Genomic DNA, 18207 nt, shown 5'->3' with positions numbered 1-18207 from the left:
ACAAGTGTACCTCATAAAGTGGCGACCAAGTGTAAATGCTCAAGTATTTCCAAAAGGTTTTGTTTGAGCAAGAGTGAAAACGACTTCTGGCTTCACCAATACCACTGTCATCTGACTGTAGCAACTTTAGTGTCAGCTTAAATATTTATTCACCATTGAACTCTCTGGGTCATCTGTCACAATTTGAATTTCCATTTGTTTAAGCAAAGACTTCTGATGTTTACAAAAGGACTGCTGCAGTTTAATCTCAGACAAAAATATATAGCTATAAATTCCTCTTAAAATGATAACCACAGAGGAAAAAAATCTTCCACGTTAATGTGGACCTAAGTGATTAGTTAATTTCTGCCAACTGATCTCTAGTAGATAAAGAAAAAAAATCATTCCATGCATAAAATACATGAACAATGGAAATAAACATGGTTAATATACCCAAGTCTTTCTTACAGAATGACAATGCTCTGGTGTGTGAATGACCGATATTCTATTCCTTCAAGGACAGGTTGACTTGTCAGGGTTAAGAGCTTCAATTCTTTGCAGACACTGACAGATGGGATTCCTTAACCTACAATCAACCTAATGGAAGTTTTCAAACAATCTACGTGCCGACTGTTACATAAAGCAGGGTTTTACATGTCAATGACTCCTCACCAGACAAACTAAACAATTCTTTTGACAGTTTAGCATTATATCACTTCACCACAGAATCAATTAACATCCACAGAAAGCAAGAGAGGGGCAGATAGAAGCAAGACATCAAAACAAAGATGGGGTGACATTGCTTGGATAGGATGGAGTTCAAATGGCAAATGTAATCTTCTTGATACTGTGACTCATAATACCAACGGTAACATCACAAGACAGCTTCGAAGAGTAAGGCCATTTATCCCAAGATGAAAGGGCCCTTTTAAAAATAAAAATATGAAACAACTTGCAAAGTCCACTAAAATTATCCCATCAGGTCATCACTTTTATAACTATAAGAACGGTATTCAGTTTATCTCTAGAGACTTCAATACAAGTACTGACCCTATGTTTTATTCTCCTGATCAAAATATCTTCCATTTGTCATACTAATTGACAATCTGACAATTAATTGAGACTACAACTAGAGGTCATGAGTTACGGGTCAAAGGGAAAATGTTTAAGGGGAACATGAGGGGGAAATTCTTCACTCAGAGGGTGGTGAGAGTGTGGAGTGAGCTGCCAGCGCAAGTGGTGGATGAGGGGTCAATTTCAAGGTTTAAGAGAAATTTGGATGGAGGGGTAGGGAGGTCTGTAGCCCAGGTGCCGGTCAATGGAAGTAGGCAGTTTAAATGGGTTGGCACGGACTCGATGGGCCAAAGGGCATATTTCCGTGCTATGGTTTTCTATGACCCTATGATACTAATTGACTTCATGGTTCTATGACCCTATAACTCTTAAATGTAACAAGCACAGAAAAGGCCAGTTACCAGAGAACAAAATGTTGATAAAAATGACCTCAAAATAACAAAAACACACAAGTGCGGCTGATTAAACTGTTAGTTATTTTCAAAGCTACCAAATCAGGAAGAAGACAACCACTAACGAAATTAATCCAAATTTGTCCAAGCAACTGTTCTCTGACTGTTTTTGACAGAAACAGTCTTCCCTCCTGCAACTCAGTGTAGGAATTTAAATAAATATTGTCGACAACTTAATCTATAAAAAAGTTACATTTGGAAAGATAATCTTTTTTTAATAACTATACAACCTTCAGTACCATTAAGATGCAGAATACTGTTATTTTGTGTCAGTGAAGTCATATACTGCTTTAGTAACTTCTTCATAGAATACCAAAATCTGGACCACCAATAAGATTGTGGCAGGTGTTAAGAACATTATTCCATGTCCAATCTACATCAGGTGTACAAGATGATAAGAGGCATACATTGAATAGACAGCCAGAGAATTTTCCCAGGACAGAAATTGTTAGTACGAGAGGGCATAATTTTAAGGTGTTTGATGGAAAGTTTAGTGGCCATGTTAGACGTGTTTTTTTTTTAAACACAGAGTGTGATGGGTGCAAGGAACACACTGTTGGGGCTGGTGGTAGATATAGATATTAGGGACATTTAAGAGACTCTTAGATTGGCACAAGGATGATAGAAAAATGAATGGCTACGTAGGAAAGAAGGGTTAGATTGATTTTTGAGTAGGTTAAAAGGTTGGCCAACATTATCAGACATCCCACCTCTCCCAGAACTTCCGGGAGTCTCCCGCATATTAATAGTGGCTCCCTGATGCCCGCAAATTATATACAATATCACGGAAATCAATTTTTTTGAGAGCGAGCGAGAGAAAAGCAAAAGAGAACGCGAGAGCGACCATGAGAGAGAGCGAGAGAGAAAGTGAGAGCGCGCGAGCGACCACGAGAGAGAGAGCGCGCGCCATGGCAGAGCATTCCAAAAAAATAAAACGTACGTCACCCCAGACTACACTAAAGTGTACCCCTGCCTAATAGGGGTCAAAAATAATGACAGTGTTGCTCGCTGCACTGTTTGCAACAGTGACTTTTCTATTGCCCGTGGTGGGTTAGGACTGTAAAAGGCATGTTGAGGTGAGTTTAACAGGTGTCATTCGTTCATTAGCATAGCTAACGTTATTTAAACTAGCTGGTCAGCTGCTAAGGAGCTACTCTATTGCAGACATCCCACCTCTCCCGGAAGTCTCCCGCAAATTGATGATGCTACCTCCCTGAAATGAGTTTTTGTAGGGTGGGATGTCTGCATTATGGGCTGAAGGATCTGCACTATGTTGTAATGTTCTATGTTTTCTGTGTGAGTTAAGCACCAATACACAAATTGGTCACTATATGCATTTGATATGCATGATATTTTCACCCACTTTGAATAAATTAAGTTAACATATTTTAATGGATCAGATTGGTACCTCTGGAATGGTCAGGAAAGCAAGTCCACTGCAATCAGATCTCCCATGGCAATGCTAAAAATGAATCAAGAAATGTGTTCTTTGTATTCTGTCTGAGTGAGTTAATGTCTGTCGAGAAGGTTAAGGCAAAAGCTTCAAGGGTAGTTCCTACCCCAAAGAAGCTCAGCTGTGTAAAAAGGCTCAATAAAACTCGTCTGTTTGCTTTAGCACGTCATAAGCAGAAGAGGTTCCGCAGATGTTGGAAATCTTGAGCAACACAAACAAAATGCAAGAGGAACATGGCAGGTTAAGCAGCATGGACGGAGGAGAATAAACAGTCAACGTTTCGGGCCGAGACTCTTCATTAGAACTGTAAAGGAAGGGGTCAGGAGCCAGAATAAGATTGAGGGAGCAGGGGAACGAGTACAAGCTGGTAGGAGATGGGAGAGGCCAGTTGAGGGGGAAGGTGGATGGGTGAGTGGGGAGGGTTTGAAGAAAGAAGCCGGGAGGTGATAGGTGGAAGAGGTGAAAGGCTGAAGAAGGAATCTAATAAGAGAGGAGAGTGGACAATGGGAGAAAGGGAAGGATGAGGGGCATCATGGGGAGGTGACAGGCAGGGGAGGAGAAGAAGGTAATCAGAATGGGGAAGGGATAAAGAGTGGAGAGATGAGGGAGAAACTACCATAAGTTCGAGAAATTGACATTCATTCCATCAAGTTTCCCATCACCTGTTTGCTCTAGCACAATGTAGATTTAGAGAGGATTGGAGGAAGATATATGAAATAGTTAATGACCTGGATAGTTTTGTCATGATAGATTTTGTAGTCTAATAGATCATGAAGAATCTAAATGAGAAACACAGGTTGAAACTTTGTTGAATTAGTAATACACCACACATTAGCTGGTTTCTCTTTACTTGGCACATTAGTGCACCAGTCATTCCTGGAGCCATGGAGCTCCAGTGACCTGAGTTCCATTCCAAACTCAATTAATGGTCTGTGTAGAGCCTGTCTAAAGTCTTCATGTTCTCTCTATGACCGCTTGGCTAATACAAGAGGGCAAAACTTTCAGGTATTTGCAGGAAAGTATAGGGGGATGTCAGAAATAGGTTTTTTTTTACATAGTGGTGGGTGTGTGAAACATGCCACCAGGGTTGGTAGTACAGGCAAATTCATTAGGGACATTTAAGAGTTGCTGATATATTCTGGTTTATTCCAATATCCTAATTATTCAGTTGGTTGGCTGGCTAATTGGTAATTTGAAGATGCATAAGGTCATAGAAGAATCAAGTTGGAAAGTGAGGAGAACATTAAAGGGAAATTCGCTGGGAAAAAGGATTGTTCTGAGAGCTGACTTTATGTTCCAAAGACATTTGAAATTATCCAGTATAGTCCTTGGTATAGAGACCCTTGACACGCTGCCCTCAAGGAGTTATCCTTGACACATAGATCACAAATAGAACACTGAACAGTACAGGCCATTCAGCCCATGATGTTGTGCCAACCCAACCCAAATTTTAAAGCAGAGGTTTATAGGTTCTGGATTTGTAAAGTCATCAGAGGTCAAGGGGAGAAGACAAGAAAATGGCCTTGAGAGGGATAATAAATCTGCCATAACAGAATGGTGGAGCAGGCTCAGTGGGCCAAATGGCCTAATTCTGTTCCTGTGCCTTATGGTCTTATGAAACGTTTCGTCTCAGCATTATTATCATAGAATTTCATTTGTGAATCAAAATTATACAGAAAAGCTTCATGTCTATACAAAATATTAACAGTTTGTTATGGAACTTTCTCCTCAATAAGTTCACATAAGAGACAAACGTAAAACTTCAAACTACTTAATATTTTATTTTCCCCTACAGTATTTGTTCTCCTATTGCACAAAAAATACTAAAAGTAACATTTCGCACCAAAATTAAAATGATATGTGTAGGCACCAGGTTTTGACCCAGTACCACTCCAAACAAGTTACACATAAAAGATACACACAAATACAAATTTATATTACTGGTAGGCCAATATGATTCATGTGTTGTGTGTGTAAGTTATATGTACTGTGTTGTGCACCTTGGTGTGAAGGAACGTTGTTTCATTTGGTGGTATGCATATATACAGTTGAATGACTATAAACTTGGACTTGAAGTTGATAAAAATATATAATTATTCATCACTCAATTTGTTCACACTTATCCTTTGATGAATTATTATTGTCTTGTTTTTTCTTGTCCAAAGCCCACTCTCGTTAAGTCAATCATGCAGTTTAGGGTAATGAGTGGAATGTTATACTTCTATAATGTTCTCTTGGTTCTTTGCAAGTTGATACTTATATCAGGATCATACCAAGCAATACCAAGCAAATACAAAATATTTCAGTTAACACTATTTCACTATCTTTGCTCTTCTAGCCTCAGAATTGTTGTTGTCTTATTTGCACTATCTTTTGTTGTATATATCGATACATATTTTATATACACACACACACATATTATTTATACAGTGGCATGCAAAAGTTTGGGCGCCCCAAGAGATTTGAGCTCTCAGATAACTTTTACCAAGGTCTCAGACCTTAATTAGCTTGTTAGGGCTATGGCTTGTTTACAGTCATCATTAGGAAAGGCCAGGTGATGCAAATGCCAAAGCTTTATAAATACCCTGACTCCTGAAACCTTGTCCCAACAATCAGCAGCCCTGGGCTCCTCTAAGCAGCTGCCTAGCACTCTGAAAATTAAAATAAATGATGCCCACAAAGCAGGAGAAGGCTATAAGAAGATAGTAAAGTGTTTTCAGGTAGCCATTTCCTCAGTTCATAATGTAATTAAGAAATGGCAGTTAACAGGAATGGTGGAGGTCAAGTTGAGGTCTGGAAGGCCAAGAAAGCTTTCTGAGAGAACTGCTCGTAGGATTGCTAGAAAGGCAAATCAAAACTCCTGTTTGACTGCAAAAGACATTCAGGAAGATTTAGCAGGCTCTGGAGTGGTGGTGCACTGTTCTACTGTGCAGCAACATCTGCACAAATATGACCTTCATGGAACAGTCATCAGAAGAAAACATTTCCTGTGTCCTCACCACAAAATTCAGCGTCAGAAGTTTGCAAAGGAACATCTAAACAAGCCTGATGCATTTTGGAAACAAGTCCTGTGGACTGATGAAGTTAAAATAGAACTTTTTGGCCGCAACGAGCAAAGGTATGTTTGGAGAAAAATGGGTGCAGAATTTCATGAAAAGAACACCTCTCCAACTGTTAAGCACGGGGGTGGATCGATCATGCTTTGGGCTTGTGTTGCAGCCAGTGGCACGGGGAACATTTCACTGGTAGAGATAAGAATGAAGTCAATTAAATACCAACAAATTCTGGAAGTAAACATTACACCACCTGTAAAAAAGCTGAAGATGTAAAGAGGATGGCTTCTACAACAGGATACTGATCCTAAACACACCTCAAAATCCACAATGGACTACTTCAGGCTGAAGGTTTTGCCATGGCCCTCACAGTCCCCCGACCTAAACATCATCAAAAATCTGTGGATAGACCTCAAAAGAGCAACACATGCAAAATGGCCCAAGAATCTCACAGAACTGGAAGCCTTTTGCAAGGAAGAATGGGCAAAAATCCCCCAAATAAGAATGAAAGACTCTTAGCTGGCTACAGAAAGCATTTACAAGCTGTGATACTTGCCAAAGGGGGTGTTACTAAGTACTGACCATGCAGGGTGCCCAAACTTTTGCTTCAGGCCCTTTTCCTTTTTTGTTATTTTGAAACTGTAAAAGATGGAAACAAAAAAGTAATCTTGCTTTAAATATTAAAGAAATGTGTCATCTTTAACTTTATGTCTTTTGGAATTCAGGTCATCTTTTACTCGTTTAGCTATTCACAGTAACAGATATTTTGACTGGGGTGCCCAAACTTTTGCATGCCACTGTATATATGTATATATAATACTGTATGTGTGTATATATGCTGCAGATACATCCTGTGAAAAAGTCTAAGGCAAATATGTACATGTATAGCTATTGTGCCCAAGACCTTTGCACAGTATTATAGTAATTTTATGTATTGTACTGCACTGCTGCCACAAAAAAAAATCCAATTTAATGGCATACTGTATGCGAGTGATGGTAAAGCTGATTCTGATATGGGGCTCTATTGTGAACTGAGAGTGGCAAGGGAGCAGGGAGAGGGGAATCGTGGTTGGGAAAAGGGGAAGGAAGAGGGAGGGAGCGCAAAGCACCAGAGAGATATTCTGTAATGATCAATAAACCAATTGTTTGTAATCAAAAGGCTTTGCGTGGTGTCTCAAAGCTAGGTGTGTCTGCACCCACACCACCCACCATGCCTGGCTAGTCTGTCTACCTGCCCCACACCCCTCCTGTGGCGCTCCACCCTCACCATTCCCAACATCCTTTGCTCCTGCCAGATTTACAAACTCGCACTCTGCTGCATGTTGACAAATATGGTACTGCGCCAAAGTCTTTGGCACCCTGTATATGTGCTTAAGACTTTTGTACATTACTGTTTACAAATATATGATATATAGTAAATTTTATGTATTACACTGTACTGCCATAAAACAAGAAATTTCATGACAAGTCAGCGATAATAATCCTGATTCTGATATTTGAAACTACCTAGGTACTGAAAACAAAAGCTCAGGAACTCTCACTTCTATGTGTACTGTTAAGCTTAATTAACATAATAGCTTAATTAATACCATGTGCAATGATAATTTGCTATGTTTGGTTTGTAACATGCAATGCACGTAGAATTAGCAGCAGGAGTTTCAAACTGACATTTACAAATAAGAGTAAACAGCAAACACTGTACCATCTATCCACAAAGGTCTCACTCTTAGAAAGATAAAGTTGAATCAGAATCAAGATAAATATCACTGGCATAAGTCAAAAATTTGTTGTTATAGGGCATCAGTACATTACAATACATAATAATGATAATTGATATATATATATATATATATCGTGATGACCCTGCCCTACACGACTCCTGGGCTCAGCTGGCTCCGGCTGACAGTACCCGGTATGGGCCCCTATCCAGGGTTACGGATCCCACTGCTTGCGGGTATCTTCGGGAGAAGAGAAGGCTCAGGAGTAAACCCTACACAAATCCACAGTGGAGCCCCCAAGGCGGTTGGGTGACGTATCACGTCACCTCCTGGCAGCTCCTGCAGCCAAGCTGATGCCAAACGTACTGCTTCGCATTCCTTTGGACCACGTCCGCGAGGCCGAGAGGGGGATCTTGATGTCTGGACAGCCCAGGATCTCCATATTCATCGCCCAGGTCTGCGCCCTAAATCGAGCGCATCCATTGTCTACTTAGACAGACGGAGCCATGATATATATGTACATACATATATACACACACACACACACACAAATAGTTAAATTAAATAAATAGTGCAAAAAAAAAGGTAGTGAGGGAGTATTCATGGGTTCAATGTCTATTCAGAAATCTTATGGTGCAGGGGAAGAAGCTGTTCCTAAATCATTAACTGTGTGCCTTCAGGCCCCTGTACCTCCTGCCTGATGAATCTGCCTCTACAACCACGCCAACAGTGCATTCCACACACCCACCACTCTCTGTGTAAGCAATGATAAGAGCATGTCCTGGGTGATGGAGGCCCTTAATGATGGATGCTGTCTTTTTGAGTAACCGCTTCTTGAAGATGTCCTGGCTGCTGGGGAGGCTGGTGCCAGTGATGGAGTTGACTGAGTTGACAACTTTCTGCAGCTTATTTCGATCCTGTGCAGTGACCCACCCCCCACCAGACAGTGATGCAGCCAGTCAGAATGCTCTCCACGGTACATCTGTAGAAATTTTCCAGTGAAAGATAAGCCTGCTATTTTCTTCAAAATGTTTTTTTTAAAAATGCTTTTGTCATGCCACAGTGGAAAATATGTACTGTGTGAATGAACTGATTAGACAATGAAGAATCAATAGCTTTGTGCAAAAATAAGCCATTATTGTGCCTGACAGTATAAATTATTGCCCTCCCAGACTGGGAGTTGCCTCATTTGCCATTATTTAGTAGGTCACTTCTTTTATCTACAAGCAACTGACTGAACTCCAGAACAGATTCACTGTTCTGCACAATGTCACATTACATCATTTTCACATCAAAGTATCTGTTTACTTCAGCCATGACAAGTCAGGATGGTTCACAGAAACAGTAAGGTTGCTATCTGATGGCTTTATTACTTAATATGATAAAGTAATGAACTGATATTTCTTCATAGGTCAGAAAACCATTTCTCCAAGACAAATAAAATGATCTGGAGACACAGGAGATGCTGGAATCTGAAGCAGCACACAAAATGCAGGAGGAACACAGCAGATCAAACAAAATGATTTGCTATCGTAACTAGAGCGTATGAACCCATATGAAATCATACACACAAGTGGATGCAACTGAAATACTGAAATCGAGACGTACTTGTCTGAATCAACTTTGACCTCAGCATGGCATCTCCTGCACAATCATTCCATGAAGCTAAAGCGTTAACTCGGCTCGCTTTCCACAGTTGCTGCCCAATCTGCTAAGTATTTCCATCATTTTCTAATTTTGCTTCACAACTTTAACATTTGCAGTCATTTTAGAACAGAGAGCACAGAACAGTACAGTACATACAGGCCCCTCAGCCCATTTTAACCCTCTCCAAGATCAATCTAACCTTTCCCTTCCCTCCCCCACCCCACATAGCCCTCCATTTTTCTATCCTCCATGTACCTATCTAAGTGCCTCTAAAATGTCTCTAATGCAGGGTTCACAAACTTTTATATGCCATAGACCAATACCAATTAGCAAAGGGTTCATGGATCCCAGTTGGGAACCCCAGCTCTAATGTATCTGCCTCTACCACCATCTCAACAGTGCATTCCACACACCCACCACTCTCTACGTAAAAATCCTACCTCCGATATTCCCCCTACAGTTTCCTCTAAACACCTTCAAATTATGACCTCTAGTATTTGCCATTTCTTCCCTGGGAAAAACCCTCTGGCTGTCCTCGATGTCGATCTTGTATACCTCTATCAAGTCACCTCTCATCCTCCTCCACTTCAAACAGAAAAGCCCGAATTCACTCAACCTTTACTCATAAAATATCCTTTCTGATCCAGGCATCATCCTGGTAAATCTCCTCTGCACTCATTCTAAAGGGAAGGTAGTAGAAGCAGATACAATTACAACATTTAAACGCTTTATTTTTCACATGTGCATCGCAATTTCGAAGCAAAAGAATCCAAATATCACTGGCTTACAGTAGGTCATAAAATTATAAAATTACAATAAGTACAGAATATAAAAGAAAATTACATTAAAGAAGTCATGCAAAAAAATAGAGACAGTGCTCGTGGGTTCATTGTCCATTCAGAAATCTGATGGCAGAGGGGAGGAAACTGTTCCTGAATCTTTGAGCGGGTGTCTTCAGGCCCCTGCATCTCCTCCCTGATGGTAGCAATGAAAAGATGGCACGTAATGAGTGAAGGGGTCTTTAATGATGGATGCCACCTTTTTGAGGCATCGCCTTTTCAAGGTGTCTTCAATGCTGGGGAGGCCAGTGTCCATGATGGAAATGCCTGAGTTTTCTGCAGCTTTTTCCCGATCCTGTGCAGTAATCCCTCCATAGCAGATGGTGATGCATCCAGTTAGAATATGCTCTCTACGGTAGAAATTTGTGAGCATATTTAGTGAAATAACTAATTCGCCTCAAACTCTGACTGAAATACAGCTGCTGTCTTGCCTTCTTTGTAACTGCATCAAAATGTTAGGCCCAGGATAGATCTTCAGCGATGTTGACACCCAGGAACTTGAAACTGCTCATCCTTTCCTCTGCCGATCACTTGATACGGACTTGTGTGTGTTCCACCAAATCCCCCTTCCTGAAGTCCACAATGAATTCCCTCGTCTTACTGATGTGAGTGCAGGCTCTGGCTGTGACACCACTCCATCAGCTGATCTATCCCACTTCTGTTTAAATCCTTGTCACCATCTGAAATTCTGCCAACAATAGTTGTGCAGTCATCAAATTAAAAATTGGCTTTAAGCTGTGACTAGCCACACAGTCATGGGTGTAGAGAGAGTAGAGCAGTGGGCTAAGACACACCTAGCTCTGTGACACCAGACAACGTCACTTGATTCCAAACAAATGGTTTATTGATCATTACAGAATGCCTCTCTGGTGCTTCCCACTCCCTCCCCTCTCCCTTCCCCTTTTCTCAACATGATTACCCTCCCCCTGTCCCCTTCCCACTCTCAGTCCACATTAGAGACCCATAGCAGAATCAGGTTTATCATCACTCACACATAATGAAATTTGTTTTCTTTAGGCAGCAGTATAGTTGAATACATAAAATTATTACAGTACTGTGCAAAAGTCTCAGGCTCCCTAGCATTATATATAAGACCATAAGACAAGACAAAGGAGCAGAAGTAGGCCATTTGGCCCATCGAGTCTGCTCCGCCATTTTATCATGAGCTGATCCATTCTCCCATTTAGTCACACTCCCCTGCCTTCTCACCATAACCTTTGATGCCCTGGCTACTCAGATACCCATCAATCTCTGCCTTAAATACACCCAATGACTTGGCCTCCACTGCTGCCCGTGGCAACAAATTCCATAGATTCATCACCCTCTGGCTAAAAAAATTTCTTCACATCTCTGTTCTGAATGGGTGCCCTTCAATCCTTAAGTCATGCCCTCTCGTACTAGACTCCCCCATCATGGGAAACAACTTTGCCACATCCACTCTGCCCATGCCTTTCAACATTCAAAATATTTCTATGAGGTCCTCTCTCATTCTTCTAAATTCCAAGGAATACAGTCCAAGAGCGGACAAACGTTCCTCATATGTTAACCCTCTCATTCCCAGAATCATTCTAGTGAATCTTCTCTGTACCCTCTCCAACGTCAGCACATCCTTTCTTAAATAAGGAGACCAAAACTGCCCACAGTACTCCAAGTGAGGTCTTACCAGTGCCTTATACAGCCTCAACATCACATTCGTGCTCCTATACTCTATTCCTTTAGAAATGAATGTCAACATTGCATTCGCCTTCTTCACCACTGACTCAACCTGGAGGTTAACCTTAAGGGCATCCTGCAGGAGGACTCCTAAGTCCCATTGCGTCTCAGAACGTTGAATTCCCTCCCTATTTAAATAATAGTCTGCCCGTTTATTTCTTCTGCCAAAGTGCATAACCATACACTTTCCAACATTGTATTTCATTTGCCACTTCTTTTCCCATTCTTCCAATCTATCCAAGTCTCTCTGCAGACTCTCTGTTTCCTCACCACTACTATATGTCCAAGACTTTTGCACAATACTGTAGTTGTGGTGCTACAAACAAAAAAGGTGGAAGATAGCCATGATTCCATGAAGCAAAATACACAGCAATCTCTGACATCTCTCTGGTACAGAAATATTGCTCTCAGGTCATCAGATTTATTTTCCAGAGACTGTCAGGATAGCTGGGAGCTGAAATCTAAGTCCTCTGCGTTTCAATCTGTAAACCGGCGCAGAGTACCTGCTTCCATTTTTTTTAAAAAAGGGGAACTGCACTCATGACCGGAGTCTGCCATCCGAGATTTAGCAATTTTAAATATCGATAAGTTTTTAAAAATGTATTAAAATGTTGCTGCTTACTGAAGTACCGATGGCTGTGTCTGTGGATTTCAGCTGTAATAGTGAAGAGCTGCAGGAGCCTGAAAGCACACATTACACAATTCAGGAATTGCTCCTTCCCTTTTGCCATCATATTACTGAATGGCCAATGAACCCATGTACACTACTTCACTACTAGTTTATTTCTTTTTGCACTATTGATTTAATTTAATTTTTAATATATATACTTCTTACTGTAGTTTAGTTTTTTTTATTATGTATTGCAATGTACCGCCGCCACATAACAACAAATTTCACGACATATGCCAGTGATATTAAATCTAATTCTGATTCTTATCAGTAGTCCTCAATGGAAATATTTGATCATTCCGATCAAAGCTTCGCACAATTTGTCATCACTTAATGGCGGCATTTTTAGCGGAATTACAACGAGATGTGTTATTTGCGTCAAAGACTGATAGAGTTCAAGGGTGTGCTGCAAGAGAGTCATCAGGCTTTTGGCACCAATATAGCATGCCCACGATTACTAACGTGAACCCTGTCTCATAATTCACCCAAATAAACAATACTTTGGACAGACATATGGACATCAAAGGTTTAAGAGGACTTGGGCCATACACAGCCAAATGGGATTAGGATAGGTGCACACCTTGGTTGGCATGAACAAGTTGAGCTGGACGACCCTGATTCCAATCTGTATAACTCTCTGAACCTCCAGGAAAATAAAAGAGCAAACAGACCTTACTATAACATCTCTGATTCAGGGGAAATGAGATTATGCAATAATCAATCAGAAAACATCAATGAGTCGGACAACACACATAGTTTTGAGATTTAATATACATTTTCAATGATTGGAAGTCTTTAAATATTTGGGAAATATGACAGCCGAACCCTGAATAGGATATTTTCAGCTTAATCAGCCCTAACTCTTACAGCACAAGATTATTTTCTGGTGCAGAAATATTGTAAGATATAGAAGTAGTTTCTGCACCATCCTCTCATTAGGTCAATTTTCAGCAAACTCGTTTGTACTTCCATTGACCTCTTGGAAAGCATCCATCTTCCTGCTGGTTCAGCATTTGACGATTCAAGTCATGTGACAGGAAGTTTTATTGATTCATCTGACATGCACCAAGATACGTTCACCAGAAAGAATTTCTTTCCAGACTCTGATTTTATTAAGCCTCAATTAAAATATGAATGTAAAAAATCCAAATATGAGTACAAAATTGATTAAAATACCAATAGAGATGTGCTCAAATGGTGTTGATTTTTTTCTGCTAAGGTTCCGTCAATTATCTTCAAATATATACGCTTTTGAGCCTCAGTGTTCCAACAGATAATTTTCAATTTTAATGCTTTTACCTTTTCTTCAGTATTATAAAAGTGTTACCATGGTGTAACCAGTCATACTTGATATAACACACTGCTCTGAAATACAGGTTGACCTTCACTAATCTGGCACCATTGGGACCTGAGGAGTGCCGGATTAGTGAAAATGCCGAATTACGGAAGGATCACATTAAGCATAATCAGTGCTGGATTATTGGAGGAACCGGATTACAAGTGGTTGGATTAGTGAAGGTCGACCTGTACCATTCTTGAACTCTCCGTGGCAGGAACTTAGATAGGCATATGGATAGAAGAAAAATGGAGGGCTAACTTGAGGAGAAGGGTTAGATTGACTTTAGAGTATGTTCAAAGGTCAGCACAACATCATGGGCCAAAAGGCCTGTACTGTGCTGTAATGTTCTATGTTCTATAGTCTATGTTTAAAACTACTTGAATAATCTCCAAAATTCTCAATATGTTGAAATAGGGTAAAACATGACTACTAAGAATTTGATTTAATTTTTAATTGCCAAGGCAGATATCTTAACGAACAGTCCATTTTCGAATCTCACCTCTGCTTTAGCTTTCGAGATTTAAAAATTGATTGTACTGTTAACTACAGAGATTTAAAAACTCAACTCATGCTCATACTTGGATGTTTAGTAGGTGCTGAGGGCTATGGATACTCTGAAGCACAAAGAACTATGGCCCAGTCTATCACGGCTAAAGCCCTCCCCACCATTGAGAAATCTACATGGAATATTCTCGCAGGAAAGCACCACCCAGGTCATGCTCCCTTCCCACTGCTGCCATCAGGAGGAAGGAACAAGAGCCTCAGGACTCACAGCATCAGATTTAGGAACAGTTATTACCCCTCAGCCATCAGGCTCCTGAACCAGAGGGGATAACTTCACTCAACTTCACTTGGCCCATCACTGAAATGTTCCCACAATCTATGGACTCATTTTCAAGAACTCTTGATCTCATGTTCTTAATATTTATTGCTTATTTAGTTATTATTATTTATTTATTTTTGTATTTGAACCATTTGTTGTCTTTTGCACATTGGTTGAATGCCCAAGTTGGCGTGGTCTTTCATTAATTCTGTTAACCTATTTTTCTATTGTGGATCTATTCTGTATGCCTGCAAAAAATGAACCTCAAGGTTGTATATGGTGACAACATGTACTTTGATAATAAATTTACTTTGAACTATCCATGATTTCAAAAGACATCTAGCGAACAGTGTTTTCTCGTGTGATCTTTACTTGCAACAAATATTGCACCAAGAGAAGAACAAGCAAATTAGTTGAACGTTAGGATATTTAAAAGCTTGTTGAACACCATCACACTCTATAGAAACATTTCTTTTATAAATCAACTTTTAAAAGTTCATATTACTACATTTGTTTTTAAAGCACAACTCATTTCATTTTCAAAGAGGTAGCTTTCTGTTTGATGTAACCACAAGAGATTCTGCAGATGCTGGAAATCCAAAGGAACACACACAATATGCTGGAGGAGCTCAGCAGGTTGAGCAGCATCTACAGAGAGGAGTAAAGAGCCAAAGTTACAGTCTTGATGAAAGGTCTCGGCTTGTAACACTGACTGCTTGTTCCTGTCCACAAATGCTGCCTGACCTGCTGTGTTTCTCCAATATTTTGTGATTTTTTTTTTCCAGTTTGACCTACTGTATATGTAGAATTTCTCACTGAATTGCTGGCTATGTTACCTAAAATGTCACAATACAACTATTTTCATGTTGTGTCTTTTTTATTCCAAGTTGGGAAACTGAGGTTAGTTATTTATTTTATACTTGTACACCAAGTAATAGTAGTGTAAGTCTGATGTAGAAACAGTACCAATTTAGGAGCTGAACTCTGATAAAAGTAATTATAATTGAATACTATAATAAATAGTGTGTATTTTAGTATAATTTGAGGTAAGTGTTTAATAGATGTTCTGCTAAAAACCATTTCATTAGTTACTTCACTTATAAAATTTTCAGTCAATTACAATTTTGAACTTTTTCTTCCAAATTCTATGTTAAGTGTGATTATATTTGCATTTTTGATGCATGTTTCTAGAAGATTAGCTTTGTCACCTGTACATCAAAACATTGAAACATACAGTGAAACGTGTCATTTGTGTCAAATCAAATCAAATCAGCGAGGATTGTGCTGGGGGCGGCACACAAATGTCGCCACGCTTCTGGCACCAACACAGCAAGCCCACAACCCACCAACCCCAACAGTATGATCTTGGAATGTGGGATGAACTGGAAATCCACATGGTCACAAGGAGAACGTACAAACTCCTGATAGCGGTGAGAATCGAATCGCGATTGGTGACCGATGGCACTGTAATAGCAATATGCTAACAACTACATTACGGATGTGTCCTGTTGCTGAAATAATTGGAATGGTGAATAAGCATTGCAAATTTCCCTAGCCTCAGCAGTTTAAGTCTATGTTCAATGTAAATTCATTATCAAAGTACATATATGTCACCATATACAACCCAGAGATTCATCTCCTCCTGGGTATTCACAGGAAATACAAAGAAACACAATGGAATCAATGAAAACTACACTCAAAGATTGACAAGCAACCAATGTACAAAGGAAGGAAAACTATGCAATACCAAATAATAAATAAATAAATAAATAAATAGATAAATAAAAATAAGCAGGAGCTTATTTCATACAAAGAAATAGGAGTGGGCCATTCAATCCTATAAACTGCCTGTCGGTCAATGTGATCATTTCAAAGCATAAGTAAATTTGTTATTAAAAGTACATATCTGTCCCGTATACTATCCTGAGATTCATTTTCTTGCGAGCATTTACAGGAAAATAAAGAAATACAATAGACTTTACAAAAAAACTAAACATAAAAGACTGACAACAGCCAATGTACAAAAGAAGGCAAGTCATGCACGAGTTAGAAAATGTAAATAAATAATAGAGAACAAGTTGTAGTGTTCTTGAAACTGGGCTATAGTTTATGGAGTCAGTTCAGCTTTGTAGTGAGTGAAGTTATCCACATTGGTTCAAGAGCCTGATGGCTGAGGGGTAATAACTGTTTCTGAACCTGGTTGTGTGGGATCTGAGGCTCCTGTATCTCCTTCCTGATGTCAGAAGGGAGAAGAGAGCATGGCATGTGTGGTTGGGGTCCTTAATGATGGATGCTGCTTTCTTGTGGCAGTGCTCCTTGTAAGTGTGCTCAATGGTGAGGAGGGCTTTGCCTGTGATGGACTGGGCTGTATCCACCACTTTTTGTGGACTTTTCTGTTCCTGGGCACTGGTGTTTCCATACTGGGCAATGATGCAACCAGTCAGAATGTTCTCCACTGTGCATTACAGTTTGCCAAAATCTTAGCTGCAATGCCAAATCTATGCAAGCATCTAAGAAAGCGGGGGCGCTGTCTTTATGATTTCCGAGCCTTTACCTGAGCCACACTTTCCTGCTCTAATCCTTGACTGGCTTCGGAATATACATATCAATTCAGCTTCCATATCCCCCTGCAGTTCAGAATCACAAACATCCACGACTACCGACCTTGTAAGATTATCTTTACTTTTCAAACGGATCATTTCCAGCTCTTATAAAGTTAGAGAATATTGTTCTCTAAATATCTGTTCGACTGTATAAGCCTATGTATCTGTTCCACTATCCCTTGGTCACTACTGGGAAGCTAATGGTGCAATCCTATCATTGTGATTGTATCATTTTTATTCATGTCTCTACCCACCCAGGCCACGGTCTCTTCTCACTACTGCCATCAGGAAGGTGGTACAGGTGCCTCAGATCCCACATCACTAGGTTTAGGAACAGTTATTACCCCTCAACCATCAGTCTCCTGAACCAGTATGGAAAACATCATTTGCCTCAACACTGAAGTGATTCCACAACCTATAAATACACTTTAAAAGACTCTACAACATTTTTATGTACTTATTTATTTACTTTTTTTTATATATTTGCAGTTTGAGTTCTTTTGCACATTGGTTGTTTGTCAGTCTTTGTGTGTAGTTTTTTTTATTGATTCTAATGTACTTCTTTTTCCTACTGTGAATGCCTGCAAAAAGATGAATTTCTATAAGACCTTATGACCTAGGAGCAGGAATAGGCCACTCAGACTATCGAGTCTGCTCTGCCATTCTATCACAGGTGATTTATTATCCCTCTTCTCCCCGTAACCATAGACACATTACTAATCAAAAACCCATCAACCTTCACTTTGGAATAGAGATGAGGAGGAATTTCTTTAGCCAGAGGGTTGTGAATCTGTGGAATTCATTGCTATGGATGGCCTTGGAGGCCAAGTTATTGGATATTCAA

General features: G+C 39.9%; 1 protein-coding gene across 7 annotated transcripts in view; it reads right to left on the bottom strand.

Annotated features, from left to right (window-relative positions):
- LOC140212421 (RNA-binding motif, single-stranded-interacting protein 3) overlaps positions 1–18207 on the bottom strand; it is a 1294896-nt gene that overhangs the window by 567626 nt on the left and 709063 nt on the right. Inside the window, exon 1 of one of the 7 annotated variants that reach the window (XM_072283186.1) lies at positions 6594–6650. The exons of the other annotated variants lie outside the window; for them this stretch is intronic. Coding sequence (XP_072139287.1) covers positions 6594–6596 — 3 coding nt within the window. The 5' untranslated portion in view covers positions 6597–6650. Of the gene's footprint in view, positions 1–6593; positions 6651–18207 lie in introns of those variants that run through there. 7 annotated transcript variants of the gene reach the window in all.

This window comes from Mobula birostris, chromosome 19 (genome assembly GCF_030028105.1).
Source record: "Mobula birostris isolate sMobBir1 chromosome 19, sMobBir1.hap1, whole genome shotgun sequence".
Taxonomy (NCBI): domain Eukaryota; kingdom Metazoa; phylum Chordata; class Chondrichthyes; order Myliobatiformes; family Myliobatidae; genus Mobula; species Mobula birostris.
This window is presented reverse-complemented; position numbering and strand designations above follow the sequence as displayed.